The sequence below is a fragment of the Thalassophryne amazonica genome, chromosome 2 (assembly GCF_902500255.1).
Source record: "Thalassophryne amazonica chromosome 2, fThaAma1.1, whole genome shotgun sequence".
NCBI lineage: Eukaryota > Metazoa > Chordata > Actinopteri > Batrachoidiformes > Batrachoididae > Thalassophryne > Thalassophryne amazonica.
In genome coordinates, this window is record NC_047104.1 from 16,945,343 (window position 1) to 16,972,951 (window position 27,609).

Here is a 27,609-nt window from a genome sequence, read left to right on the forward strand (position 1 = left end):
ATTTTATTAGGGGAGGTGGGATAAGGTAATTATCACCAAGTGCACTCAAGTACTGGCAAAACTTCTAGCAACTTTTATCTTCTGTAAAACGATCCATAAAAATGAACTCAGGTTACATTAAATGTGTGGCAGAGACGATGACGCTGATTACAATTTTCTTTTTTAATGCTTAATTAGCAGCAGTTAATGAGCGTGTATGCGTAACCAGCTGCTACAGTACAAACAAATACCTAAATCAATAATCTGCAGAAGAAATGACCAAATAGCAGAACATAATCTGAAACAATAGTTCACATGCACCACGCAAATCCAAACCAATCAGAGTCATTTCCTCACCTTCTTTTGGACAGGGTGTGAAGTTGGGATTGTGGGGTGATTGACAGCAGATGTTCTGGCTCTGCAGACGGCACTGATCCTGTGACTGCAATTTCACATCACACTCCTGAAACATGAATTTCTTATAATGACGACAGAACATATTTGGCAGCTTTTCACCGATCGAACAAATAAACAAATGCAGAACTCAACAGAGCACACTCAGTGTAAACACATTTTGGCATTTTTGAACAAGCTTATTGGGATATGTGTGTGAAACTCACCATATTACAGTGCAGGCAGCAACCAGCATTTTGTTAAAAATCGCTGGCCTTGAATTAAGGCAGGGGTCAGCCGCATGTGGCTCTTTAACCCTTCCGCAGTGGCTCCCTGTACCTTAAAGGCTCTGTGTCTCTGAAGCTTTTTCTTTTGTTGTCCTGTGCGACAGCATCTTTTAATTTGAAAATCTCAGAGGATTTCAGACTGACGCTGTGACGGAACTGTAGCACCTCTGCAGGCAACCAATCACACGGAGTATCTGCACGAAGGCAGGAACTTTGTAGGCTACATTCTGCTAAGTAGCCTACAAAGGCTAGTTAGAACTAGAGGTGGGCGACACCGGGAATTTTGGTATTGATCCGATACCAAGTAAATATAGGCCCAGTATCGCCGATATTGATACCGATACTTTTTCATCTTTAAGCTTAGATCCAAAGGATCCAAAAGACCCAGGATCGAATTTTGCCAAACATTGTACGTGACAACAAAATACTTTATCACAATCAACATTTTTATTTAAAAAAATATCACTCAATGCAACTTAAAAAAAATCTCCTGACGTAGAGGGCTGACTCGAGGAGAGCGATGAGTGGGTGGGCCAGGCTGAGCCTACCTGCATGGCTGTTGGCTGGCGCCGCTGAGCCATGTCACGGTGCAACAACAAAAGACCAGAGGGGGGAGGGTGGGCTGCTCTGTGTTGTGACACAGCGCAGTGCTGCTCTTACAGAGATTAGACTTTGATGAATCTGCATACGCTGAAGTCGGTGCGTGTGAGAGAGAAAAAACCTTAAGTATTGATCTTATTACACGAGGATCGTTCCAATATCGGTACCAACATTGGTATCGATATTATCGATATTAGGATCGATCCGCCCACCTCTAGTTAGAACATCAATGCATGTGAGACAGCGAGTGCAGAGCAGAGAGGGAGGATTTTAAGCTGAGTGTGATGCAACATGGTCAGAAAACAAACTGTGGAGCCACCTTATTTCTTGCTCCACTTTCACTACCGGTGCGGTGCTGACTGTACTGTCCTGTTCACACCATGTACACGTTGGCGACAATTATACTGAATTTATGAGACGACACTGATGTCAATTTATGCATTAAGCATCATCACAGACAAATTAAATCATCAAAACACCTTAAAAGATGAGAATATATGAACGAACTGAATAAAAATCATGCATACGAGCAGAAATCAGAAGCAGAAATCTCTGAGCTTTAATAGGCTGTTATTTTCCAAAGGTATTTATTTTAGATCTTGAGTTAATGTAGTTATTTGATGTTCAATCACAAAATGTGACCAAGGAGGAATAAAAAACAGGATGACTTCATCACACTAAAATGAACTCGAGTCGTAATAAAAATATAAGATGGCTGATTTTTATGTTATTTTTCAAAGTTATTAAGCTGCAGCTTTATGTTTTATGTATTTCAAAATAAGTTACCTCTTATTTTATTCATACTTATTTAAAAAAAACACGGGGAGTCAAATCAGTCAGTTCAGTTCAGTCTGTTCAGTTTATATCAAAGTTTTCCTGCACACGTCTGTATTGTTTCCTTCTTTATGAGAGTTTGGTGTTTGCGTTTATTCTACAAAGTTAAAAAAAAAAACAATAAAATGTTAACACCAGTTCTGTAATTTCAAAAATGCAACAGAAAACAACCACAAATCAGAAAAAGTTAGGACTATATGTAAAATGAAGATAAAAATAAAAATGTTGCACTTGTCCCCATTTCTCCACTCACACCCACAGAAGCCATAAAATCTTTCAGAGTTGTGTGTTGGTGGCTTCCCTCACTCGTCTCCTTCCAGCATAGACATTTAGTTTTTGAGAGCTGCCTACCAGATACAGATTTACCATAAAGCACCACACTGTTTGTATTTTGGAATGATCGACGTAAATGAAGTCTAAGAAATATTCAGCAAGTTGGAAATGTTCTTGTATTCATCCCCTGACATTTCTTAAGAAAACTGGCTGTAAAAATTATGAATTAATTCTTACATTTAGAATAAACTGCCCTGTGCCAACTTATTTTTTTCTTGGAAAATGCTGCAGGCCTTGTAGGAATGGATTAACAAATAAAGCTGACCTCACAAAACATGAAATATGTTGGTTTTATACAGTTTGCAGTAAATAGAAGCCGAAGAAAATGTCAAGACATTATAAAAAGCAAAAAACATTGAGTTTTAACAATGTTTTTCTCCTTTTCCGTATCTGACGTGATAGTGTCATCCGTTTGTCCTGTGATCTTATTGTGACAATGTGGCTGGCTTTGTACAAGCCCCAGTCAAGCAGCTACTATCGGTTTGTGTTAGTTTTTGTCTGACAAAAGTCCCTTTTCCATTCAGCAAAATGAGTTCCTTGTCAGAAAGGTGTGTGTGTGTGTGTGTGTGGTGTTCAAATCTTTGAAGGGAGTTCAGATTGAGATCTTTCATGCTGCCTGGACGTTTGTTTGCCATTTTCAGTGTGAGTGTGGTGCACAGAGAGAACACGCAGCATTTCTGGACCAAACATGGAGAAAACTGATTTCACGTCTCAGTGACAGACTGGATGTTTCACTGTTTTCAGTGAGAGGCTGATGGGAAAATTATTATTATTTTTTTTTTAATGTTAACGAGGAGGAATCATGGACAGCAAGAAACTGATTGTGTGTAAAGTTTGTGGTCTGCTGAGAAACATCATTGATCTCTGATAAATAATATGCAAAGTAACATCCAAAACAAGTAAAAAAAGAAAAAGAAAAAAAGTCCAAAACAAGCAAAGCCACCAGACCTGGGCTTTGGAAATGAAATAAAATGAAAAACCTATGTATAAGATCAAAGTGTTATCCTTTATTGTCCAGGTTTTGAGCTGCGGATGGACTTATTTATGCAGTGACTCATCCACTGACTACCTGATTCAGGCTGTTCAGGACTGTCCAATCGAGCGCTTGACTAACCTGGCAGGAAAAGCAGTAAGGATGGATGTTTGGATCACTGGACGTCACGGCCAAACTGGAGGCTGGGATTGTCTGGGGGCAGTGGGCACACTGACCACCTCCAAACATCCTAACAGGAGAAAGTGAGAAAGAGATGGGAAAAACATTTAAAATAAATAAATAAAACTAAACTCACCATATTTTCTGGAGTAGAAGTCCCATTTTTTTTTTCTTTTACTAGTTTGTTTAGTCCTGGGACTTACAGTAAAAAAATTCACACATTCATTATTAATAATAAAAAATTATAATGGATATTTATGTAGAACTTTCAAAATAATGAAATCACTGTACAATATAAACTGCAACAATAAAAGAAAAAAAAATGACAATACACTGCAACAAAACCCAAAAACCCAAAATAAAGAGCTGAAAATCCAAACAAAAGGTGTGACATATATGGATTTTTCCTCTTCAAGAGGCAATTTTTAACAGGTGCAATTTAGACTCCAAAAACAGTATGTGCTTACTACAACAAAGTTCTTATTTCTGGTCCTTTAGGCTTGGGAGATTAAAATGAACTTTCCGATTTGGCATGAAGGGAGCAGAAGACAATTAAATCTCAGAGACATGTTTAGAGATTTTCTCTGTCGAGAGCTGATCTCTAATCACAAACACAAAGCTGATGCTGCCGTCCTCAAACTCTATGCCATCCTCCAACGCTCCACCACCCTCTAATGTCCTCTCACGCTCCGCCGTCCCCTAACGCCCTGCCATCCCCTAATGCGTCAGAACACTCCACCGTCCCCTAATGCTTCCGCTGTCCCCAAATGCTAGAACGTACCGCTGTCCCTTAACGCTAAAATGCTCCACCGTCTCCTAACGCTCCATCATTCCATAAAGTTCTGATAAAATACACACAAAATCACTAGTAAATTACACTGGTCAACAACAACAACAAAAATTGTTGTATGGACTTTGAGAACTGATTCAGGATAATTTTGGGATGTTGAATCACATGATCCATATTGATGGATTACACAAATGTTTCTCATTCACTCATGAGTTTGATGCCACTAATCATACACAAAACCAAGTAGTAAGATTAAGAAATGTTGTAATTTTTAAACATATGTTTGACTGTAACAGCATTAGTTTCTTAACAGGAATGTTGGTTAATGTGTGACAGGTTCAGCATGTTACAGTTTAGTGAAGATTTTGTCCTGATTCTTCTTTATGTTAAGGTAGTTAACATGTCCACAACTTCTAAACAAAGGAAGTGTTGCAATGACCCAGATATTTTCTGTTATATCTTTGGTTGCTTCACTTTACCACCTCAAAGACGTAACATCAATACTTTTATCAAAAGAGTGTACCTTGCGTATTTCAGAGTACCACATGGTGATCAGGACATAAATTATGCGCCTCGCCAAGTTTGCACAATTTGTGTTGAAACACTGAGATCCTGGTATCAAGGAAAGAATACTAAGCTCAAATTTGGTGTGCCAATGGTTTGGAGAGAACCAAATAACCACTTAGATGACAGCTACTTCTGCTTTGTAAACATCAAAAGATTTAATAAGAAAAACAAACACCTGCCAGTATTCCATCTGCTATACGACCGGTTCCGCACAGTGACGAAATGCCCGTACCCATTTTCACCAAGCTCCCAGACATCGATGAGGATGAGTTTACTTGTTCCACGTCTTCATCCACTTATGATGATGAAGAAGAAGAAGAGGATATAGCGCATGAGGCATGGGATGCAGATCGAGTTTCTCTGTATAGCCAGTCCAAATTGAACAATCTGATCCGAGATTTAAATTTGCCAAAGCAATCTGCTTAACTGCTGGCTTCCAGGCTACAGGAGAAACATCTTCTCAAGACTGGAACAAACGTTTCATTTTGTCATAACAGAGAGGCAAAACTGAGAAAGTACTTCCACTCTGATGGCCAACCGTCGATTTCTATTTACTCACTAGATGGAGGACCAGGGCTAGAGCGCCGCCATCTTGGTTAGTGACTGACAACCAGACATAAATAGAAATCAATGGACACGATCAATGTTTTCAAGAGCGTTTGACCATAAATCTACATTTTTCCATGCTTATACATTTATTCAAACTCAGTTCCACATTTGTACAGCCAATATTTGTCAACACAAATACAGAAGAGGATCAGACTATTTATATAATAGATTTGAATGAATTTGTTAGTCCAGATGTTGTGAAGCAAGATAGAAAATAAAACCATCAGTTTGTCAAACACCCAATGTCTGCCATGACACGAGATACAAGTCTGATCCTTAATTAATTTCATTATGAAGTTAAAGATGGGAAATAATCAGGGGTGAAAGTAAGAGCTTCGCTCGCTTGCATCATATTAAAGACATGAATATTAAAGACTGCTCTTAACCCACCTGTGGCGCCGCTTTTATGTAGCGCTTCTCCGCAAAAATTTCAAATAAAATAAATATAATGAAACAGCTACGCCAGCCAGGGTGAAAGTAAGATTATTCAATCATTTCTGGACCAAGCTGAAAGAAATCCAAAAACACTTTACTGAAATATTCATATTCATATCATAGAGAATTTAATCTCATTTGTGTATATTCTTATATTAGTAGAATATATAATGTCAAAGTGACTGTCATGTGACCCACCAAATTGAGAGAAAAACATTTCCATTCTATGAATTTGCTCTTACAGAATATCTCAGGATGGAAAATTTGATGTGAAGAAAAAAACAGAGATTCATTAAAAAGGGATAAATTGAGACTTATGAAAGTGAGATTTCTAATTGAATCGCTAAACAAACGGTGAGATATGTATCACAACAAAGCAGTAAAACTGAAGTCACTACTACTACAGAATACAGATCGATACAAAAATAAATCATTTTCTAACCTTTATTCAGCAATTTTAGTCATTTCCTCACATCATTTATATTACATATAATACACACTTATGAAAGCTCACTCCACAATTTATTATTATTTATTTTTTTGTTTATTTAACCTTTATTTAACCAGCTGATACTCCTTTGTCAGCTTGTCGCAGCACCTGAATGCTGCACAACACAGCATTTTCAGATCACTTTAAGCCAAGTTTAAGGCAGCACATCATAGATTTGTATGCCTGACAACGAGGAATAGCGCTAAGCAAGAGCTCACAGGCTGCATCCGCCATCTGGTGGATTAATAGAAATCGATGTGGCCAACGTATTTACTGCACAGATGTTGAGGGACTTCTTCTTGCTGTGGGTATGCCTACATATCAATTAAGTGACTGGAGACTTTTTGTTGATAGCTCAAAAAGAAGCCTAAAATGTATCTTACTATAATCTGATAATCCACTAGATTTATGTTTTATTCACAGAGTGGTGAAGGACATGTAAGAATAAAAACAGAACCTGGAGAAAGTAGAAACTCAAAGAAGAAAATGAGGGAACCACTGGTTCAGTAAGTCATCTGGCAAGTTACATTCAAGGATTTGTACACATTAATGAAGAACCAAGACAGGAGATGCATGTTTAGTGTTTAACACATTCATAAGAACACTCTGTCACCCTGAAGGAGAACTACACAAACATCAAGGTTGTGTTTGAAAGACTGAAATACTGTGATCACCAGTGGTTAATCTGTGTGGATTTGAAAATGGTAAGTTCTTATTGGGACAACAAGGAGGTCACACCAAATACCCCTGGATTTATGCTACTGGGATAGTGGAGCTAACAAAGAGCTTTGGGTAAGAAAAGAATGGCCACCGAAAAATACAATGAAACTTGGAGAAAAGAATATCATAAACAACCCCATGATTGAAAAAAATATCACTCTACCACCACTGCACATCAAATTTGGACTAATGAAGTAGTTTATCAAAGCACTTGATTGTTCTGGAGACTGTTTTAGCTACATATGCTCAACCTTTCCAGGCCTTAGCTATGAGAGGAAAAAAGCAGGAATATTTGACAGGCCTCAGATCAAAACATTGCTCAAGGACCACAACTTCATGACTACAATGACCGCCGCTGAGGCTTGAGCTAGGATTGCATTTACTAATGTGGTGTATAACTTCCTTGGCAATAAGAAAGCTGACAATTATAGAGAGATGGTGGAGGACCTTCTCCTCAGCCTGCAAGAACTAGGGAGTAGGATCAGCTTTAAAGTGCACGACTTGCACAGCCACCTGAGCGAGTTTCTCGAGAACCTTAGTGACCTAAGTGAGGAGCAGGGCGAGCGTTTCCATCAGGACATCAAAGTGATGGAAGAACATTACCAAGGTCGATGGTGTCAGATTAGTGCTGGGGTTTGATGAGAGAGGTCTTATGCAGTTTATAAGAAATAAGCTACAAAAAAGAAAATTTATGATAGTGAGGAAAATAAGTATTTGAACACCCTGCGATTTTGCAAGTTCTCCCACTTAAGCCCAGGTTACACGTCGACGGTTTTGTCGGCGGGTAGTACGTAGACCGAAGTTCGCGGTAGTTCCAGCTGTTTTCGCGGTGGAAAGGGGCGGAGCATTTCGCCGGCATTTTGAGCGCCGTACTAGCCGCAAATACGCGGATAAAACGCCGCTAAATCCGCCAAATAAAGCTGCGTTTTGACGCCGTAGCATCCGGCACACGTCAGGCAACGGGGGTTAATACCCAGTTCTATCCTTTACAATCGCAGGTTAAGACGCGCGTGAGAACGGCGGTGTTCTGCTGCCGCTGATAAAGCCCTGTGTACCGCTGGATTTATCCAGGCAAATCCTGCGTTACTCCAGGAAATTTTGCATATAGGCACCGCCCCCAGAGTATAATAGGCTGAAGCAGCTGTCACTGCAGGGGGAGGGAGCTCATCTCTCAGCCTTTTCTTCTCCTTTCCTTTTCCCCTCCTCAACGTGTTGCTCGTCTCCACCACAGGGCTACCCTGTGCTTCTGAACCAGACCTCTTGGTAAGTCCTAGCCACTGCCAATTTTCTTTTAGAAGGCATACTGGAGCTTCTCTGCAAAAATATCTGGAGCTGGCCGCGACTGAGAGGCCTGCATGCAGCGCGCTAGCGTTTTTAAACTGACCGCCGCCTATCAGCCGTTTGGAACGCCATTAACCGGGAGGTGGCGTTTAGAACGGCATACTGTCCGCTAGCGCCGCCGTTTTGTCTTCCTCTGTCGCCGGTTAAAACGCCTTTGAGATCGCCGGTGTCAAATCAAATCAATTTTATTTATATAGCGCCAAATCACAACAAACAGTTGCCCCAAGGCGCTTTATATTGCAAGGCAAGGCCATACAATAATTACGGAAAAACCCCAACGGTCAAAACGACCCCCTGTGAGCAAGCACTTGGCAACAGTGGGAAGGAAAAACTCCCTTTTAACAGGAAGAAACCTCCAGCAGAACCAGGCTCAGGGAGGGGCAGTCTTCTGCTTGGGGCTGAGGGAGAGAATCAGGAAAAAGACATGCTGTGGAGGGGAGCAGAGATCAATCACTAATGATTAAATGCAGAGTGGTGCATACAGAGCAAAAAGAGAAAGAAACACACAGTGCATCATGGGAACCCCCCGGCAGTCTAAGTCTATAGCAGCATAAATAAGGGATGGTTCAGGGTCACCTGATCCAGCCCTAACTATAAGCTTTAGCAAAAAGGAAAGTTTTAAGCCTAATCTTAAAAGTAGAGAGGGTGTCTGTCTCCCTGATCCGAATTGGGAGCTGGTTCCAGAGGGGAGGAGCCTGAAAGCTGAAGGCTCTGCCTCCCATTCTACTCTTAAAAACCCTAGGAACTACAAGTAAGCCTGCAGTCTGAGAGCGAAGCGCTCTATTGGGGTGATATGGTACTATGAGGTCCCTAAGATAAGATGGGACCTGATTATTCAAAACCTTATAAGTAAGAAGAAGAATTTTAAATTCTATTCTAGAATTAACAGGAAGCCAATGAAGAGAGGCCAATATGGGTGAAATATGCTCTCTCCTTCTAGTCCCTGTCAGTACTCTAGCTGCAGCATTTTGAATCAACTGAAGGCTTTTCAGGGAACTTTTAGGACAACCTGATAATAATGAATTACAGTAGTCCAGCCTAGAGGAAATAAATGCATGAATTAGTTTTTCAGCATCACTCTGAGACAAGACCTTTCTAATTTTAGAGATATTGCGCAAATGCAAAAAAAAGCAGTCCTACATATTTGTTTAATATGTGCATTGAATGACATATCCTGATCAAAAATGACTTCAAGATTTCTCACAGTATTACTAGAGGTCAGGGTAATGCCATCCAGAGTAAGGATCTGGTTAGACACCATGTTTCTAAGATTTGTGGGGCCAAGTACAATAACTTCAGTTTTATCTGAGTTTAACAGCAGGAAATTAGAGGTCATCCATGTCTTTATGTCTGTAAGACAATCCTGCAGTTTAGCTAATCGGTGTGTGTCCTCTGGCTTCATGGATAGATAAAGCTGGGTATCATCTGCGTAACAATGAAAATTTAAGCAATGCTGTCTAATAATACTGCCTAAGGGAAGCATGTATAAAGTGAATAAAATTGGTGGTCTGTGTAGTCTGTGAAGAAGATTCCCCATTTACATGAACAAATTGTAATCTATTAGATAAATATGATTCAAACCACTGCAGCGCAGTGCCTTTAATACCTATAGCATGCGCTAATCTCTGTAATAAAATTTTATGGTCAACAGTATCAAAAGCAGCACTAAGGTCTAACAGAACAAGTACAGAGATGAGTCCTCTGTCTGAGGCCATAAGAAGATCATTTGTAACCTTCACTAATGCTATTTCTGTACTATGATGAATTCTAAACCCTGACTGAAACTCTTCAAATAGACCATTCCTCTGCAGATGATCAGTTAGCTGTTTTACAACTACCCTTTCAAGAATTTTTGAGAGAAAAGGAAGGTTGGAGATTGGCCTATAATTAGCTAAGATAGCTGGGTCAAGTGATGGCTTTTAAGTAATGGTTTAATTACTGCCACCTTAAAAGCCTGTGGTAAATAGCCAACTAATAAAGATAGATTGATCATATTTAAGACCAAAGCATTAATTAATGGTAGGGCTTCCTTGAGCAGCCTGGTAGGAATGGGGTCTAATAGACATGTTGATGGTTTGGAGGAAGTAACTAATGAAAGTAACTCAGACAGAACAATCAGAGAGAAAGAGTCTAACCAAATACCGGCATCACTGAAAGCAGCCAAAGAGAACGATATGTCTTTGGGATGGTTATGAGTAATTTTTTCTTTAATAGTTAAAATTTTATTAGCAAAGAAAGTCATGAAGTCATTACTAGTTAAAGTTAAAGGAATACTCTTTGTCAGCCTGGCTACAGTGCTGAAAAGAAACCTGGGGTTGTTCTTATTTTCTTCAATTAGTGATGAGTAGTAAGATGCCCTAGCTTTACGGAGGGCTTTTTTATAGAGCAACAGACTCTTTTTCCAGGCTAAGTGAAGATCTTCTAAATTAGTGAAACGCCATTTCCTCTCCAACTTATGGGTTATCTGCTTTAAGCTGCGAGTTTGTGAGTTATACCACGGAGTCAGGCACTTCTGATTTAAGGTTCTCTTTTTCAGAGGAGCTACAGCATCCAAAGTTGTCCTCAAAGAGGATATAAAACTATTGACGAGATAATCTATCTCACTCACAGAGTTTAGGTAGCTACTCTGCCCTGTGTTGGTATATGGCATTGGAGAACATAAAGAAGGAATCATATCCTTAAACCTAGTTACAGCGCTTTCTGAAAGACTTCTAGTGTAATGAAACTTATTCCCCACTGCTGGGTAGTCCATCAGAGTAAATGTAAATGTTATTAAGAAATGATCAGACAGAAGGGAGTTTTCAGGGAATACTGTTAAGTCTTCAATTTCCATACCATAAGTCAGAACAAGATCTAAGGTATGATTAAAGTGGTGGGTGGACTCATTTACATTTTGAGCAAAGCCAATCGAGTCCAACAATAGATTAAATGCAGTGTTGAGGCTGTCATTCTCAGCATCTGTGTGGATTTTAAAATCACCCACTATAATTATCTTATCTGAGCTAAGCACTAAGTCAGACAAAAGGTCCGAAAATTCACAGAGAAACTCACAGTAATGACCAGGTGGACGATAGATAACAACAAATAAAACTGGTTTTTGGGACTTCCAATTTGGATGGACAAGAGTAAGAGTCAAGCTTTCAAATGAATTACAGCTGTGTCTGGGTTTTTGATTAATTAATAAGCTGGAGTGGAAGATTGCTGCTAATCCTCCGCCTCGGCCCATGCTATGAGCGTTCTGACAGTTAGTGTGACTCGGGGGTGTTGACTCATTTAAACTAACATATTCATCCTGCTGTAACCAGGTTTCTGTAAGGCAGAATAAATCAATATGTTGATCAATTATTATATCATTTACCAACAGGGACTTAGAAGAGAGAGACCTAATGTTTAATAGACCACATTTAACTGTTTTAGTCTGTGGTGCAGTTGAAGGTGCTATATTATTTTTTCTTTTTGAATTTTTATGCTTAAATAGATTTTTGCTGGTTATTGGTAGTCTGGGAGCAGGCACCGTCTCTACGGGGATGGGGTAATGAGGGGATGGCAGGGGGAGAGAAGCTGCAGAGAGGTGTGTAAGACTACAACTCTGCTTCCTGGTCCCAACCCTGGATAGTCACGGTTTGGAGGATTTAAGAAAATTGGCCAGATTTCTAGAAATGAGAGCTGCTCCATCCAAAGTGGGATGGATGCCGTCTCTCCTAACAAGACCAGGTTTTCCCCAGAAGCTTTGCCAATTATCTATGAAGCCCACCTCATTTTTTGGACACCACTCAGACAGCCAGCAATTCAGGGAGAACATGCGGCTAAACATGTCACTCCCGGTCCGATTGGGGAGGGGCCCAGAGAAAACTACAGAGTCCGACATTGTTTTTGCAAAGTTACACACCGATTCAATGTTAATTTTAGTGACCTCCGATTGGCGTAACCGGGTGTCATTACTGCTGACGTGAATTACAATCTTACCAAATTTACGATTAGCCTTAGTCAGCAGTTTCAAATTTCCTTCAATGTCACCTGCTCTGGCCCCTGGAAGACAATTGACTATGGTTGCTGGTGTCGCTAACTTCACATTTCTCAAAACAGAGTCGCTAATAACCAGAGTTTGTTCCTCGGCGGGTGTGTCGCCGAGTGGGGAAAAACGGTTAGAGATGTGAACGGGTTGGCGGTGTACACTTGTGTTTAGGACTACGCTTCCTCCTCACAATCACCCAGTTGGCCTGCTTTCCCGGCTGCTCGGGATCTGCCGGAGGGGAACTAACGGCGGCTAAGCTACCTTGGGCCGCATCGACTACAGGGGCCTGGCTAGCTATAGGATTTTCCAAGGTGTGGAGCCGAGTCTCCAATTCGCCCAGCCTGGCCTCCAAAGCTACAAATAAGCTACACTTATTACAAGTACCATTACTGCTAAAGGAGGCCGAGGAATAACCAAACATTTCACACCCAGAGCAGAAAAGTGCGGGAGAGACAGGAGAAGCCGCCATGCTAAACCGGCTAAGAGCTAGTAGCTGCGCTAAGCTAGCAGATTCCTAAAAACACACAAAGTGAATAATGTGTAAATAATTTAGAGGTGATTCAGCAGAGGGAGTGCTTTAGTTAAGGCACGTGAAGGCACCTGATGACTTTTACACTGTGAAACAAATTGTTATCTCATTATCTAGATCAATCTAACTACGCAGATTAAACAGCTAACAGATACAGCAAAACATTGCTGTGCTCCGGAAGAGGAAGTGATACAATACCGCAGTGAGAGCCAACCACCACGACGTGGGCTCTATCACTGTTTTACACGCCATTGATTAGGGATACAATGCCGGCCACCAATTACGGCAGTGTAAACTGCGGCACTACAGGAAGGGGCAGGATGAAACGGCGATTAAAAAGTATCAAACGGCGTTGTTTGCGTTGTCTCCATCGTCACGCGAATTCTCCGCTAGCGCTCCCGGAATTATTTGACATGTTGAATAATTTTTTCGACGATTCCCGGTAAAGCCGGAACTAAGCCACGCCCCCCAGTGCCGGCGTTAACAACGGCGTGTGATCCTTAAGACAGCCAAAAACTCTTCCGGGATGCTTCCGGGAGCTCTTACCGTCTATGTGTAAACGGGGCTTTAGAAATCAAGGATGGGTCTGAAATTGTCATCTTAGGTGCATGTCCACTGTGAGAGATATAATCTAAAAAAAAATTCGGAAATCACAATGTATGTTTTTTTTAATTTATTTGCATGTTACTGCTGCAAATAAGTATTTCAACACCTGCCAATCAGCAGAAATTCTGGCCATCAAAGACCTGTTAGTCCGCCTCTAAAAAGTCGACCTCCACTCCACTTATTATTCCAAATTAGAAGCACCTATTTGAGGTCGTTAGCTGCATAAAGACACCTGTCCATCCCACACAATCAGTAAGACTCCAACTACTAGCATGGCTAAGACCAAAGAGCTGTCCAAAGACACCAGAGACAAAATTGTAGACCTCCACAAGGCTGGAAAGGGCTACAGGGCAATTGCCAAGCAGCTTGGTGAAAAAAGATCAACTGTTGGAGCAGTTATTAGAAAATGGAAGAAGCTAAACATGACTGTCAATCTCCCTCGGACTGGGGCTCCATGCAAGATCCTACCTCGTGGCGTATCAATGATCCTAAGAAACGTGAGGAATCAGCCCAGAACTGCACAGGAGGAGCTGGTCAGTGACCTGAAGAGAGCTGGCACCACTGTTTCCAAGGTTACTGTGGGTAATACACGAAGACGTCATGGGTTAAAATTGTGCATGGCAAGGAAGGTTCCCCTGCTTAAATCAGCACACGTCCAGGCCCGTCTTAAGTTTGTCCATGACCATTTGGATGATCTAGAGGAGTCATGGAAGAAAGTTATGTGGTCAGATGAGACCAAAATAGAACTTTTTGGTCTTAATTCCACTCGCCGTGTTTGGAGGACGAAGAATGCTGGGTACCATCCCAAAAACACTGTCCCTACTGTGAAGCATGGGGGTGGAAGCATCATGCTTTGGGGGTGTTGTTCTGCACATGGGACAGGACAACTGCACTGTATTAAGGAGAGGATGACTGGGGCCATGTATTGTGAGATTTTGGGGAACAACCTCTTTCCCTCGGTTAGAGCATTGAAGATGGGTCGTGGATGGGTCTTCCAACATGACAATGACCTGAAGCACACAGCAGGATAACCAAGGAGTGTCTCCGTAAGAAGCATATCAAGGTTCTGGAGTGGCCTAGCCAGTCTCCAGACCTAAACCCAATAGAAACTCTTTGGAGGTGTTGTGTGTTGGGGGGGGGGGGGGGGGGGGTGTGGCTGGACATTTTGGTGTTCTTTTCTTTTCTTTGCTCTCCAGGTGGTATGAAAACTGATTTGTCTGTGGAGAAGGTGCTGGCTGAAGAGTCCTTCACCCTCATCAACGTTATGTGCAGCACCTGTGGATGGTGCTCAGATGCAACCTTAAAGACTTTCAGCTGAAGCAGATAATTAGATGGCGTTCTGCATTTAAGCCATGTGTGATTCAAGCAGAATTGCCGGGAACTCGACCTTGTGGTGTTCGTTTGAGAGACGCTGAGGACCGTGCCTGGGTTTGACACATCGTGCCTGTGAAGGAAGAAGGGTGAGGGACACATGCTGTCAGCACACATCTGAGGTGAATAATTGTTTGACTAATTGTTGATAGTAACTTGGTATTTTGTTACGCAGTATATTTGAATTGTGATGAGAATTGTGCAGCTCGCTTCTCACTGCCGTGGCGTGCGGACAACTGATCCTCCACCTGTTGTGAGAAGCTGCTCATTTACATAAAGCTTAAATACAGACCTGAATGTGTTGCTGATAGTGTGTGCCTTTTGAAGGATACTGCTTGTAACTGCTGACTTACCTCACCTCTTCTATCCTTCACAGAGAGTCGGTTTGTCGTGTCCACCTGGGGGGTGTTTGGCGGTAAAAGTGAGTCCAGAAGCGCCGGGCTTCGATCCTTTTGGGCGCTGGAGAGCGTGCCAGCCTTCACTCCACCAGACTGACGCTGTTTTAGTTTGTACACGTTGTTATGCACCAAAGGGTGGAAGAAATAAATTGTTTTGTTATTGGAACCGCTTTCTGGTTATTTTAGCGCTGGGTTCCGTCAGACGCAGGTCCGCTCCTCAACCCGCGTCGACACATAACAGTAGGACCCAGCGGCAGAGGCGGTTCCATTCGCCGAATGAGTTCAAGAACACTTGGAGAAAATATGGGAGCAATTACAGCATCTCGCAAACCAAATTGAACAAACAGACGCCCGTGTTACGGAGCTTGCAGCGCAAGCTGTTCCGCTTCCTGCTGCTCCAGCTGCGGCACCATCGATACCGGTGCAGATAACTCCGTCTCCCAGAGATTCGGCGTCCGAACTGATTATTTGTCATCCGGAGTCTTATGCGGGAGATGTTGAAGCCTGTGCTTCGTTTTTGATGCAATGTTCTCTGGTGACGTATCTCCAGGGGTTCTGGGACAGGCGAAATAATACACAAAAAAACAAAAAAAAAAAAAACTTGTATGGGTTAATGTTTTGTTTCTTTGAATAGGGGTTATAATTTGTTTGGGGAGTCAGAGGCGTGTCTGGTGGAGTGAACGTTAGGCGGCTAGAAGCCCGTCTGGGCTCACTTGATCGTTATTTTTTTATGTGTATTTAGGGAATTTTCTGTTTGGGTTTTGGGGTCGTTTTGTTTTGTTGTTTTTTATTTCCCTACTTCCCTAACCCCAACCTCACTTGCCCCAAGACCGTTCGTCTTGTGGCTTGTGGGGTGGTGCAGGTTGGTCACGCTGAGCGTTCTCAGAAGACCTCTGCACCTAGGGGGGGGTTGTTAGGGGCGTTTTTCTTGGTTTGGTTAGGGCCCGGTTCCACTCCAGCCTCGGTGAGCCTTTGTACCGTTCGTCATTGGTGTTGCCGGGGTGTGGTGCAGCGGGAACATACCTCAGTCGGAGGGGTGGGCCGATCTGTTGCCGTTCGCCATTTCGGTAGTTCCACCCCTCCCGAGAGGCTGGGGTATGGTCGAGTTGGGGCACCGGACGTATTTCCGGTTTTCCGCTGCGCCTTGGGGTTGGGGCTGGGTTAGTTTTTCCTGTTCCCTTCCCCAGCTTAATGTTTTGTGCCGTTCACCAAAATTGAGCCGCCGAGGGGCTCTGGGAGGGACCTGGGGTCTTTCGGGGTGCCGGGGAAGGTAACAGGGTTTAACGGTTGTTTTATTTGCCCCCAGGGTTGTTTAGGGTAGTCCTCCGGGGGTTGGATTTTGATTTTGTTTTGTTTCCTTCCACGTTCCACCTCCAGGGTTGATGGGACGGTCCTCTGGGGGGGAATTGGCTTGTGGGGCCGACTGGCCAAGTGTGGCCGGGTCTGGGGTTCCGGGGTTGTGGGGAGGGTGCCTCCTGGGGTTTGATGGTACGGTCCTCTGGGGGGCGCCGTTTGCTCCATGTGTACCTGGGGACCTTTGTGGGATTCCGGTTCTGGCTATTCCTCCTGGAACTGGCGGTAAAGGCCTTCTGGGGGGTGTTGGGCTCTGCAAGTTGTTCTGGGGGGGTTGTTTGTTATTTTTCTTTTATACATTTATGTTTGTATTGTGTTTGTGGGGCTGTGTTGGGTTTTTGCATTTGGGAGTTTTTCTTTTCTTCCCGGGGTTGGATGGGACGGTCCCCTGGGGAGGTTTTGGGTGGGTTTTATGTTTTTTCTTGTATGTTGGATTGTATTAGGGACGGTTTTGGGGTTTTTGTTGATGCCAGCCGGCCTTCCAGCTGCGGTGCCCTGTCCTGCTGTCTGTGGTGGACCTTGGGGGCGTTATGCTGTCTGCTTCCTGACGAGGACCCCGGAGGGAGGTGCTGTTCTCGGACCTGGTCTGTTCGGTCGCCGGGAGGCTTCCCGTTAAAGGGGGGGTACTGTTGTGTGTTGGGGGTGTGTGGCTGGACATTTTGGTGTTCTTTTCTTTTCTTTGCTCTCCAGGTGGTATGAAAACTGATTTGTCTGTGGAGAAGGTGCTGGCTGAAGAGTCCTTCACCCTCATCAACGTTATGTGCAGCACCTGTGGATGGTGCTCACATGCAACCTTAAAGACTTTCAGCTGAAGCAGATAATTAGATGCCGTTCTGCATTTAAGCCATGTGTGATTCAAGCAGAATTGCCGGGAACTCGACCTTGTGGTGTTCGTTTGTGAGACGCTGAGGACCGCGCCTGGGTTTGACACATAGTGCCTGTGAAGGAAGAAGGGTGAGGGACACATGCTGTCAGCACACATCTGAGGTGAATAATTGTTTGACTAATTGTTGATAGTAACTTGGTATTTTGTTACGCAGTATATTTGAATTGTGATGAGAATTGTGCAGCTCGCTTCTCACTGCCGTGGCGTGCGGACAACTGATCCTCCACCTGTTGTGAGAAGCTGCTCATTTACATAAAGCTTAAATACAGACCTGAATGTGTTGCTGATAGTGTGTGCCTTTTGAAGGATATTGCTTGTAACTGCTGACTTACCTCACCTCTTCTATCCTTCGCAGAGAGTCGGTTTGTCGTGTCCACCTGGGGGGTGTTTGGCGGTAAAAGTGAGTCCAGAAGCACCGGGCTTCGATCCTTTTGGGCGCTGGAGAGCGTGCCAGCCTTCACTCCACCAGACTGAAGCTGTTTTAGTTTGTACACGTTGTTATGCACCAAAGGGTGGAAGAAATAAATTGTTTTGTTATTGGAACCGCTTTCTGGTTATTTTAGCGCTGGGTTCCGTCAGACGCAGGTCCGCTCCTCAACCCGCGTCGACACATAACAGGAGGGAGCTCAAACTCCATGTTTCTCAGCGACAGCCCAGTAACCTGGCTGATCTAGAGAAGATCTGTATGGAGGAATGGGCCAAAATCCCTACTGTAGTGTGTACAAACCTGGTGAAAAACTACAGGAAACGTTTGACCTCTGTAATTGCAAACAAAGGCTACTGTACCAAATATTAACATTGATTTTCACAGGTGTTGAAATACTTATTTGCAGCAGTAACATACGAACAAAATTATTAAAAAAAAGAATCATACATTGTGATTTCTTGATTTTTTTTTTTAGATTATGTCTCTCACAGTGGACATGCACCTAAGATGAAAATTTCAGACCCCTCCATGATTTCTAAGTGGGAAAACTGCAGGGTGTTCAAATACTTATTTTCCTCACTGTATCTTAACATCACTGCTTTTGTGCCGAGATGTGTTTTGGATTTATGCAACGCTACTGACTGTTTTAAAATTACAGTGCTACCTTTTTGTGTATTTTTTGCATCCTTTTGGTTTAAAGCAGCAAATTTAATTATGTGAGAAAGACACAAAACTAAGAAAAAAATTACCTTTCAGTGGTGCCTCACCTGTGATGAGCATAGTGCTCCAGATAGTATTTTGTCAATATATTTCATTTATTTAGTATTTCTATACTGTGGTCAATAATGCTTAAAAAGGGTGCAAGTATAAAAGTAGTTCTGGAAATGTATTCTTAAAGCGTAGGTGACACGATATGTAATTTATTTATTTATTTTTTTGAGTATTTAAGACTAAAATTAAACAACAGTTTGAAATTCAGCCTTTCCTGGTGCACAGTTACTCAAGAGATAAATATTGTCATTTTGAACTGCACACCACTAAAAACCAGGAACTTTCAGGCGAGTCCCGACATTGGAGAAGAAGGAGGAAGTAGCATTAGTGCCAGAACCATTATCTTAATAGTCCCATTAATTTATGCATTAATTTATGACTTTTTACAGGCTACTGACAGCCCCATTTCCACCATGTGGTTCAGGTTGGTGCTGCATGGTGTTCTCGGTGTCAGAACGGTTAATTCTCACCGGCAGAATCCTTTGGATTGACAAGTGGAACACTTATATTGACAAGCACACACACACAGTGTCTGCAGCTTCTCCACTTGACACGGAGGCAAAACTGAGTATTTCCACATTATTTTATTTTATTGTTTTGTGGATCAGGGGATAATTTCATCATGTGCAGACTGAGACATTATGAGCAAATGATGGACTGTGAGTCTTTCAAATTGCAGAGCAAAGTGGCCCACGGTGGAAGAAGAGGAGGCTCAGCTAACAACAGAGGCTTGATCCTTCAGCGGCAATTAACGAATTACAGCCGGCACTGTAACCTGGCACCAAACTGCCGTGTGACAAGTAGCCTTTTCTTCAGCCAGGACATAAGGAATTAAATTATTTTCAGACGTTTTGTAAAGGTAGATCAGTTTTCAGCAGACTGAAGATGATCTCACTGAAACTGACAGATAAGACTATATTATTTACTCCTTGTGTGAATGCTTTTAATACTTAATGTGTTACACTACTAACGTACAGTACACTAACTGTATTCAAGAAGGAAATAGTAATTTTAAAAATAGCTTATATTTTCAGTCCCTTCTGTCATTTTTCAGATTTGAAATGTATGTACCTGTTTCCAAGAAAAAAAACAAATAAAAAATCCACACTTCCTCATCACTTTTTTTCTGATGTCACAGATAGTAAAACAAACTATTTTTTTTAAATCAGGTGATTATGACCAAAGAGCTGGCAAAAAAAAAAAAGGTTTATCACCTCCACCCGCATGCCGAAATCTCCTGCATTCGTTATTTATTTTTTTATAATCACCATTCTGTGTTCTGAACTCTGCCAATAACATCACTGTTGTCAGACTGAAAGTTTTCCTCCAAGGTTTCATCTCCTTCATTGTCATCTAAATATGCTCAAAACCTGTATTTTTGAAGAAGCTGTGTCCCCACAGCTTCTTCAGAAACACCTTCAGACTGAACTTAAAAAAAAGCTCCACACTAGAAAAAAAAAATCATCTGAAAACAGCTCGACCTCCGCTGTGTTTACAATTGATTTGGACTTGAATCAGCAGGTGCCGTTCTCCTGATGATGTAGCAACAATATGGCCACGGCTGAGAGCTAAAATGGAGCACAGGCGTCAGACAGCTGTTGTTTATCCTTCACCTGCGCACTTAATGACTTTTATTGTTCAGGATTTTTTTTAAAATATCTTACATTTCATCATTTTTAGTGATTATTTGTGCACATTTTTTGGTGTCACCTACATTTTAAGGGAGTAGCTGCCTTCCATTATAAACATTATTCCATGTATGGGTGCTTAAATGCAACATGATTTTTTTCTTCTGCGAAAAACAAATTAAAAAAAAAAAATTATTTTCATATCTCAAAAATGCAATGTGATTGGCAAAACCTTACACCAGATTCAGATTTATCACCCCCAAATTAGCCAAAATCCGTTGAAAACCTCCATGCAAGAAAAATCGTGTGACCAGGGTTGCATACAGCGGGTGTGGAGTTGGAAAAACTTCAAATCTCAATCACTCTTGCGGGTTCTCATCATCAGTGGTAAAACCTGCTCAGTGTGGAGTGCATGGGTTAAAAACACAAAGCCTCTGCACCTGTAGTAGTCCTGATGACAGTAGATGGCTCCATCTCGAAAGTAGAGGGAGGGGTGTGTCTGCAGTTCACAATGGCACTGGCTACAGCGGAGGCAAACGTTGTGCCACACGCTGCCTGCAGCCAATAGGAAGAAGTGGTCGCATACCTGCTTGCCACAGCCAGCACAAAACATCGACTCCTGGAGGGGCACGGGTGTCAAACTCTGGTGTGATAGAAAAAAACAGAAATTGTTAGAGTCAAAGGGACCGGAGACACTGATGTGGAGAATGTCTGTGTAGATAGCAGATAATGTGATAATCCAGTAGATTTATGTTTTATTCACAAAGTGGTGAAGGACATGTAAGAATAAAAACAGAACCTGGAGAAAGTAGAAACTAAAAGAAGAAAAGGGAACCATTGGTTCAGTAAGTCATCTGGCAAGTTGCATTCAAGGATTTGTCCACATATTAATGAAGAACCAAGATAGGAGATGCACGTTCAGTGTTTAAGTCCACAATTAGCCTTAGTTCAGTCATATGTTCATTAATGATTTAAAACTGCAAAAGACAAAGAAATTCTGTGCACCATCCTTAGATTGACCATTCAGCACCATCAAATCTGACATGTCAAATAATAGAGAGGAAACATACTGAGTGATGAAATCGATAGTCTTATTTAGCTCATAACATCAATAATAATTGACATTTCTCAAATATTAAATCAATGATCAAATATTTATATATTTATTTTTTCATTTTAATTTTCATAGATGTGGCCAACAGCTCCAAATAAAAATGTAATAAAAATTCATAACTCAGGACTGAAGTTTTGAGCCAGACCCAGAAAAAGTAGAGCATGGTTCTCTGTCGCCTCCATGCCAGATGCAGGAATTCATTCAAAAGGAACACAAATGTTCATTCAAAATGAACACATTTCTCTGAAATTCAGCATTTCAGTATTAGTATAAAGCCTTTTGTTTTGGATTGATCTTATAATTTTTTTCATATTCTGAAATGCACATGTTCTGTTTTAATTATGGACCTGTAGGTCATAATTACCTCTCCGGGACCCATCACTTTATTGTGGTGGAGAGGTTTGTGTGCCCCTATGAACCTGAGAGCTGTATTGTCTGGAGCCTTCCAGTAGGGTCTCTCATGGCAAATTGGTCTCAGGCAAGGGGCAAGACTAAGAATGGCTCACAATGACTCCATGAAAAAACGAGGAAAAGGAAACATCACCTGGCCCGGAGAGTCTGTAGCCCTCATCTGGAGCCAGACCTGGACGGAGGGCCCATCATCGAGCGCCTGGTGGCTGGGTTGCCACGGTGTCTGGTCGAGCACAGCCCGAAAAGGCAACATGGACTTTTCGCCTCCATTCTGTGGGCTCACCACCCACAGGGGGAACTGCTGCAGTCGGGTGCACTGTCCCATGGGTGGCAGTAAACGTCAAGCACCTGGACGGAGCAGACCCTATCACAGGCTAGCTATGAGAGCATGGATTGTCATCTTGTTGTGGGAGAAAGAGCCAGAGCTTGTGCTGTGGGACTTTAACACACACGTAGGCAATAACAGAGACACATGGAGAGGAGTGATTGAGAGGAATGGCCTCCCTGATCTAAACACAAGTGGCCGTTTGTTATTGGACTTCTGTGCTAGTCAGGAACACCATGTTTGAACATAGGGATGCGCATAAGTGTACATGGTACCAGAGCATACCTGGCCAACAGCTGATGATCGATTTTGTGATCACATCATCTGATCTGAGGCCGCAAGTTATGAACACTCAGGTGAAGAGGGGGCAGAGCTGTCACCTGATCACCATCTGGTGGTCAGTTGAATCAGAGGGTGGGGGAGAACTTTGGACACATCTGGTAAGCCCAAAAGGATAGTGCGGGTGAACTGTGAATGTCTGTAGGAGCCCACTGTCCGACAGATCTTCCACTAACACCTCCGGCAAATCTTTTCTAGCATCCCTGTGGAGGTTGGGGGCATTGAACCAGAATGGGCAAAGTTCAAAGCTTCCACTGCTGAATCTGCAGTAGGAACAGTGGCCTGAAGGTCTTAGGTGCCTCAAGGGGCGGCAATCTTTGAACACCAGTGGTCAGGGAAGCCATCCGACTGAAGGAGATCCTTCTGGGATGTTATATTAGAGGACTCCAGAGGCAGCTGCAAGGTACCGACAGGCCCAAAGGGTGGCAGCCTCTGCTGTGAGAGAGACAAAGCAACGGCTGTTGGAGGAGATCAGAGTAACCATGGAGAAGGACCTTCGGTCGACACCAAGGGCTTCTGACCCTGAGACACCTCATGAGAGGAAAATGGGGAGTCATCCGAGCTGTCTACAGTAAGCACCCAAATTACCTTCTCAGATGAGAAGGTAATTTGGGTGCTGGATGGAACTCCTGCATCAGACTGGAGTGCCCTCTATAGTAGGGGCAGAGCTGGAAGTTGATAGGGGATCATCATCAGTTTCCATGGTGGAGGTCATTGAGGTAGTCAAACAACTCTGCAGTGACAAAGCCCTGGGGGTTGATGAGATCCATCCAGAAATGCTGAAGGCTCTGGGTGTGGAGGGACTGTCTTGGAAGACATTGTGTCAAACATTGCGTTGAGGTCTGGGACAGTGCCTAAGGAGTGGCAAACTGGGGTGGTGGTCCACATATTAAAGAAAGGAAAAGAGAGTGTGTGCCAATTACAGGGGCATCACACTACTCAGCCTCCCTGGTAAAGTCTACTCCAGGGTGCTGGAAAAGAGGGTTCAGCCGATAGTCGAACCTTGGATTGAAGAGAAACAATGTGGGTTCCGTCCTGGCCATGGAACATCTGACCAGCTGTTTTTTTTAATAGCGGTTTTCCATCTACATCAGATAGTCAAAGCGCTTTACAGATCATATGCCTCACATTCACCCCTATGTGAGACTGCTGCCATGCAAAGTGCTCACTACACACAGGGAACAACTAGGGGATTAAGGACCTTGCCCAAAGGCTCTTGGGCAAGTGATTTTCTGGACAGGCTGGGATTTGAACTGAGGATCCTCTGGTCTTCACTCTCACAAGAATCCTGGAGGGGGCCTGGGAGTATGCCCATTCAGTCTACATGTGTTTTGCGGACTTGGAAAAAGTTTATCATTGGTTATCCTGGGAGATACTGTGGGTGCTTAGGGAGTATGGACTGAGGGTGCTCCTTCTCAGTGCCATCCAATCTCTGTACTCAGAAAGCAAGAGCTGTGCTCGGGTTCTCAGCAGTAAGTCATACTTATTTGCAGTGGTGGTTGGCCTCTGCCAGGTCTGTGAGTTGTCACCAATCGTGTTTGTGATATTCATGGTCAGGATATTGAGACATAGTCGGGGGGAGGAGGGTCTTCAGTTTGGTGGGCTCACGGTCTCATCACTACTTTTTGCAGATGATGTGGTCCTCTTGGCTTCATCAACCCATGACCTACAACACTCACTCGGTCAATTTTACAGCCGAATGTGAAGCAGCTGGGATGAGGATCAGCATGTCTAAATCTGAGGCCATGGTTCTCAGCAGGAAACCGATGGATTGTCTACTCCAGGTAGAGAATGAGGTCTTGCCCCAAGGGAAGGAGTTCAAGTACGTCAGGTCTTGTTCACGAGTGAGGGGCAATGGAGCGTGACACTGGATGGAGAATCGGCAAAGCAGGGACGATGTTGCATTTGCTCTAACGTACTGTTGTGATGAAAAGGAAGATGAGTCAAAAGGCAAAGCTCTCGACCTACTGGTCAATCTTTATTCCTACTCTCACCTAGGGTCATGAGGGTTGTGTCATGACCGAAAGAACTAGATTGCAGGTACAAGCAGCAGAAATGGGCTTCCTTAGGAGGGTGACTGGTGTCTCCCTTAGAGATTAGGTGAGAAGCTGTTATTCACGAGGAGCTCGGAGTAGAGCCACTGCTCCTTCACGTTGAGAAGAGCCAGCTGAGGTGGTTCGGGAATCTGATACGGATGCCTCCTGGGTGCCTCCCTAGGGAGGTGTTCCAGGCATGTCCAGCTGGGTGGAGACTCCAGGGAAGACCCGGGACTAGTTGGAGAGATTATATCTCCACACTGGCCTGGGAATGCCTCGATGTCTCCCAGTCAGAGGTGGTGTTAATGTGGGAAAGGGATGTTAGGGTCCCCTGCTGGGGGTGTTGCAGCCACCACCCGATCTTGGATAAGCGGTTGAAGATGAGTGAGTGATAAGTGAGGCCATAATAACCAAAATTAAAATTGAATATGCATGAAAATTTTAGTCTAGATGTAATGAGTCTAGAATACACACAAATCTTCTGAAATACCTGACAAAATTTAAAAATTTTTATGATGCACCTGGGCCAGAATTCATGAAGCAGTTTAATTTTTTAGTCTACTAAACTTACTTAGTCGACTAAGGTTAGGCGCCCAAAATTATCTGTCTAATCATTTCACATCGATGGCTAAACTTGTAGATTAGCCATTTTATGTTAGTCAACGATTTTCACAGTCATAGCTGCCTCACGAGTGCCGTTGCCACGAAAGGCCTCCAATGTGCAACAGTTTTGTTTACTTCCGGGTTGGTCTGCTACAAACATGGCTGAGTCCGGTGCAGCAGAGGAGAAGCCCTCCTGAACTCAGCATCTGGAAACATCTCCAATGGATTATTCCTTGTCCCTGAACACCTGCTCCAAGTCTCTCCTTCCTTCCTCCTCCATCAAGTGATGGTACATGATAGCCGCCTTTTTTGGAGGTAAGATACTAAAGTTTTGTTGACTAAAATAAGATTAGCCCCCTCTGTACCAGGCTCAAAACTTTAGTCAGGTAATGTGAAATTTTAACCAACTAAAGCGCTTTGTGCGACAACTAACGCCAAAAGATGAGTCAACTAAGTGAGTTTAGTCCACTAAACAAGATGAGACTGCTTTATGAAACCGGCCATGGAGATAGACAACCATACATTACTGGTTAAATTGTTTTCAGTATATGTGTATAATAGACATTCGTGCAAAGTACTGGCTTAGTGGCATATTCGCAAAGTCGCCATTACAGTGCTAATGTTCTAAACAATTTACCACTCTACAAATGTTACTTCATGGGCTGACAAGTGTATTTAATATTTAAGTTAAGTGGGAGGACTTGTCACTGAGTTGGTCTGCTATAAGAGCTGTTCTCAGATTTTTTGTTTTCCAACATGGAACACGTGGTGTTAGAATAACCTGAAGGCTTGTGGTGCTCTTTGTGCCTGCTGTCGCGTTTTCTTCCCTCTGCGGTGCACAACTGCACAGCTGCGTGTCGTTACCAAAGTCACCACCGTATAGTAGATCCTCCAGGATTCGGTCTCCTGCCGACATCATAGCTATCCTGGGATGGGGGTGGGGGGAGCAGAGGGCCTCATTATTTGACCACCAGATAATCACAGCAGTGATGCGATGAAAAAAAGAATGATTTATTGATGCTTCCATTCATGAACACACCCGTATGATCCAAACATTCAGACTGCAAAAATACACCACATATTTTTCATTATGCGAGGTTTAGATGCAAAATATGATGGGATATTGGGACCAAAACCTCAAGGACAAAGTCAGAATCTTTAGGCAAACTTCAACTCAAAACTAGCAAATTTTCTGACAATTTGTAATTTCATGAGAAATATTTTAGAACTTTAAACAGATAAAAGACATGTTACAAGTAAGAGGAAGCAACAGGAAGACAGAGATAGGCGATAAATACATTCTTACCAGTCTGGAGAAGTCAACTGTTCAAAAAAGATCTCACCGGCTTCAGACGTCACACAGGCATTCCCTGACCTTCAACAAACTGCAGCTTTTCACTTGCAGTCTGGACTTCTTCCTTTGGACGGATGCTGGGACCTCACAGGATTCAGTTTCTCATTCCTAATCTGAACTCTGCTTGCACACTGGCTACTGATAGCACGATCAGCAGGCTGCTGGGAGCAGTCACCCCGGGCAACGTCCTGGCACACCTGCACACAGGAGGCTCAGGGCACAGGTAAGAAGAGCTGAGATTGGCCACATGGTGTGCAGCTGCGATGTTCCATGGGGACCAATTAAAATGCGCCAAAAAAACAAAACATGACTTTCCCCTTAAACCAAATAGCCACCTGGATTCAAAAAAATAAACTACAACTGTGAGCAAATGCAGCAGTGGTAGGAATCTTGTGATCTAACACTTCAATTAATAAAATTAGTAATTTTTGAAAAATGAATGGATGGCCCTGCAAATGTCATCTTGCAGGCAGCAAAAACCTCAATGTATCTTTCTACGTTTTCTGCCATCATAGAAGCATTAATGACCTTTGTCAAGGGCACTGACACAACCCCATACCATGACAGAGCCTGGCTTTTGGACTTGTTGCTGATAACAGTCTGGATGGTCCGTTTCATCTTTGGTTTGAAGCACATGGTGTCCATTCCTTCAAAAAAAAAAAAAAAAAAAAAACTAGAGCATCACACTGCTAGAGTGCAAACCTCTGCCAACACTAGTTTCCAATTCCTCAAAATTTTACCTTGGAAAAATTTTCGAGGTCAAAGTCCTGTTAGAAGTGGCATTTCATAAGATACAGTGAGGAAAATAAGTATTTGAACACCCTGCAATTTTGCAAGTTCTCCCACTTAGAAATCATGGAGGGGTCTGAAATTTTCATCTTAGGTGCATGTCCACTGTGAGAGACATAAAAA

General features: G+C 42.9%; 1 protein-coding gene across 1 annotated transcript; it reads right to left on the bottom strand.

The window, feature by feature from the left end:
- Positions 1-235: 235 nt before the first annotated feature.
- LOC117501643 (LIM domain only protein 3-like) lies at positions 236-22,365 on the bottom strand. The gene is made up of 5 exons (XM_034160569.1): positions 22,174-22,365; positions 20,956-21,158; positions 3,541-3,649; positions 337-442; positions 236-243 (listed from the first exon to the last, which is right to left on the bottom strand). The coding sequence occupies exons 1-5, from the start codon at positions 22,363-22,365 to the stop codon at positions 236-238; spliced, it is 618 nt and encodes a 205-aa protein (XP_034016460.1).
- Between the last annotated feature and the right edge of the window lie 5,244 nt (positions 22,366-27,609).